The sequence below is a fragment of the Gavialis gangeticus genome, unplaced genomic scaffold (genome assembly GCF_001723915.1).
Source record: "Gavialis gangeticus isolate Ggan-Ray unplaced genomic scaffold, GavGan_comp1, whole genome shotgun sequence".
In the NCBI taxonomy this organism is placed as follows: Eukaryota; Metazoa; Chordata; order Crocodylia; family Gavialidae; genus Gavialis; species Gavialis gangeticus.
Window position 1 is genome coordinate 133,914,132 of NW_017729025.1, and position 2,734 is coordinate 133,916,865.

General features: G+C 43.9%; 1 protein-coding gene across 1 annotated transcript in view; it reads right to left on the bottom strand.

The window, feature by feature from the left end:
* The window catches only part of AMPD3 (adenosine monophosphate deaminase 3), a 60,408-nt gene that overhangs the window by 17,823 nt on the left and 39,851 nt on the right, over positions 1 to 2,734 (bottom strand). Inside the window, exon 11 of the mRNA XM_019519585.1 lies at positions 539 to 702. Coding sequence (XP_019375130.1) covers positions 539 to 702 — 164 coding nt within the window. The remainder of the gene's footprint in view (positions 1 to 538; positions 703 to 2,734) is intronic.

A 2,734-nucleotide genomic window follows, 5' to 3' on the forward strand; every position in this document is an offset into this window, starting at 1 on the left:
AGCAACAGCAGGAGCTGCTGGACATGTCCTGGACAAGCCGTATACAGTGGCAGGAGCTGCCCTCCCCTGTGCCCCCGGATGAGCTGTGGCTCTGTCCCATGCCCACCCCACCCCAGCTGGCCAGTGCCTACCCCAGCCCCAGCCTCACTCTTTCCCTCACTGCATTGGGCTTTGATTTTCTCCCCCAACCCTGGTATCTGCCCCACCCCAGCACTGGTGACAGGAGGGAGAAACACTCATTTTGGATTCAAGTAAATATGGCATCTGCTGCTTGAGGGATCCCACACACAAGCTTGAATATTAAATGTAACTTCTTTATGTAATTTATGTATTTTCAGAATATAAGGGGTCACTCTAAACATTTTGAAATTAGCTTTCTAAATATTCTTGATGTTAATATAAAACCTTAATATACTTTATATAAAATCTGGGCTTTAATATAAAATCTGGACATAGTTTTAGACTGCAGCCAGAATTGTTGGGTTTTATTCTCAGTCAAGCACAGAACTGGGCAGAAGGAAATTAGTATTGTACTTACTTTCTAAGGTTGTTAAGCAACATGATGTTGGCATACATGTAATACAAATAATAACTATATGGAGGATTTCTTTCACTGGTCCAGGCATCTGGGCTAGGACTCTTGTCAGAGAACATGTGGCCGCTATGTTTGGACTCATCATCAACACTGTCAAAGCCGGTTACCTGGCAGAAGAAGAGATTTGCAGGAACAATTATTCTGAATAAGGAAATGTTAAAACTGATCAACCCTTGTTTTAGGTGCTACTAATATTAAAACTCCACTTTCTCCATAAGCAGTTGCTGTCCTCTGACAGCATTCTAGCCATTCCATTCTTCAAGAGTCAGTCTCTGACCATATTACAAAGACATCCGTGCTTTCATGGCCAATGTCATAATGCTGCTGAATCAACAACCATAATTCTGTAAAATGTTGCTCCTGGGTATTTTTCCAGCCAAAAGGGAAGCTTCCAGGAAGCACATCAAAGAACACGATATGACAACTACACATAAAAAGGGATGAGCCATAAAATAAGCAGTCCACCAATAGATAATCTTAGATTCTGCCATGTGCCAATTTTTCCATAAAAGCAAAATTTACAGTCCAGGGAAATGGTTCAAAATATAAGAGGATGGCTTTTCATTTGGTTAGATAACTAAGTCCACATCAGACAAAGATTCAAGGACCTAAATTCAAAATTGCAATCCTCTGAATCTCCAGTTCAGCTTCTGCCTAACCCTGAAGGCACCTAAAGGCAAAAGACACCTGTGGTTTTGATGTTAAAGATGTTTAGGGGCCTAAAGATATCTACATCTTGGTAGATTAGCTCAGGGTTGACAGGGTTGAACAGCTTGGTACCTATGTCACAGCTAGACCCTGTCAGGATCCCCCAAGAAGGGTGGGGATCCTGACAGGGATCCTCCACTTGCCTAATGTAGCAGCCATACTCAGAGCACAGCTCTAGACAAAATGCAGCGGCACCAGCTGCTCTGCTTCCAAACACAACCAGGATGAGCTGCCACCTCCCCACCCTTCTTTACCAATAGCTTAGTGCTTAGAGCACACGGACCCACTCTACACATTTAGTTTATTCCACCCTAGCCCAACATGCCACTTCAGGGGGAACCCAAGCAAGTTGTAATGGCACAACTGGTATCTGATCCCCAATTCCAAAACTGTTCCTCCTGTTCTGCATGTGTGGAACCTGAAGCGGGGTTTGAAAGAGGAAAGAACTAGACTGTTCTAAGTGGCAGCAGATGACAGAAAAAGGAGCAAGAGTCTCAAGTTGCAGCAAGGGAAGTTTAGGTTAGATATTAGGAAGAATTTTCTTACTAGGAGGGTAATAAAACACTGGAACAAATTACCCAGAGAGGTGGTAGAATTTCCATCCTTGGAGGCTTTTTAAGACCCGGCTAGACAAAGCCTTGCCTGGGATGATCTAGCTGGGGACGGTCCTGCCTCGAGCAGGGGGTTGGACTAGATGACCTCCTGAGGTCCCTTCCAACCCTAATTTTCTATGATTCTATGAAACACCAAAAAAGCCTAACAAGTAATAAATACTACAGAACAAGGGTGTGTTGGTTTTTATGCAAACTGAATGAACTTCAAGACAGACCTGAGGTGGCATATCCAGGTCTATTGCTAAAAGGAACCTGGTAAGAACAAATAAAGATACCTGAACCTCTTGAATGTTAAAAAAAGATAATTGAGCCTCTGAGTGTTAATTAGATCCAAAGGTTTTGACCAAATCCTACAGGCATTCTGTAGACCTTAACTTCAACTGAACTTAACCAAATGTTAGCTTTATATTGTGGGAGAACAGTGAAAATGATACAGGAAAAAGGTAATTTAAGCATCACTGTATCCATTATAGTAGATAAAAATGCTCCCAGCAATCCCCCAAACCATTAAAGCATAATCTACTAGGGGTGCACTGATAGAGATTTTTGGGGCCGATACCGATAGCCAATATTTAAGGAGGCATATTGGCTGATACGGATCTGAATTCCAATGCAGCTGCCTCCAGCTGCTAAGTCCAGTGTGGTGGAAGGGGAAGGGGAGGAGGCAGATCAACACCCTCCCCTCCCGCCCCTCTGCAGTGCGGGAGGGGGCAGGAGACTTTTTGGCATTTATCAGTGTAGCAGGACACTAAGGTGCCTGCTACTTGGAAACCCGGGATAACCACCCAGGTGCAGGTCGCTAGGATAACCAGAGGGA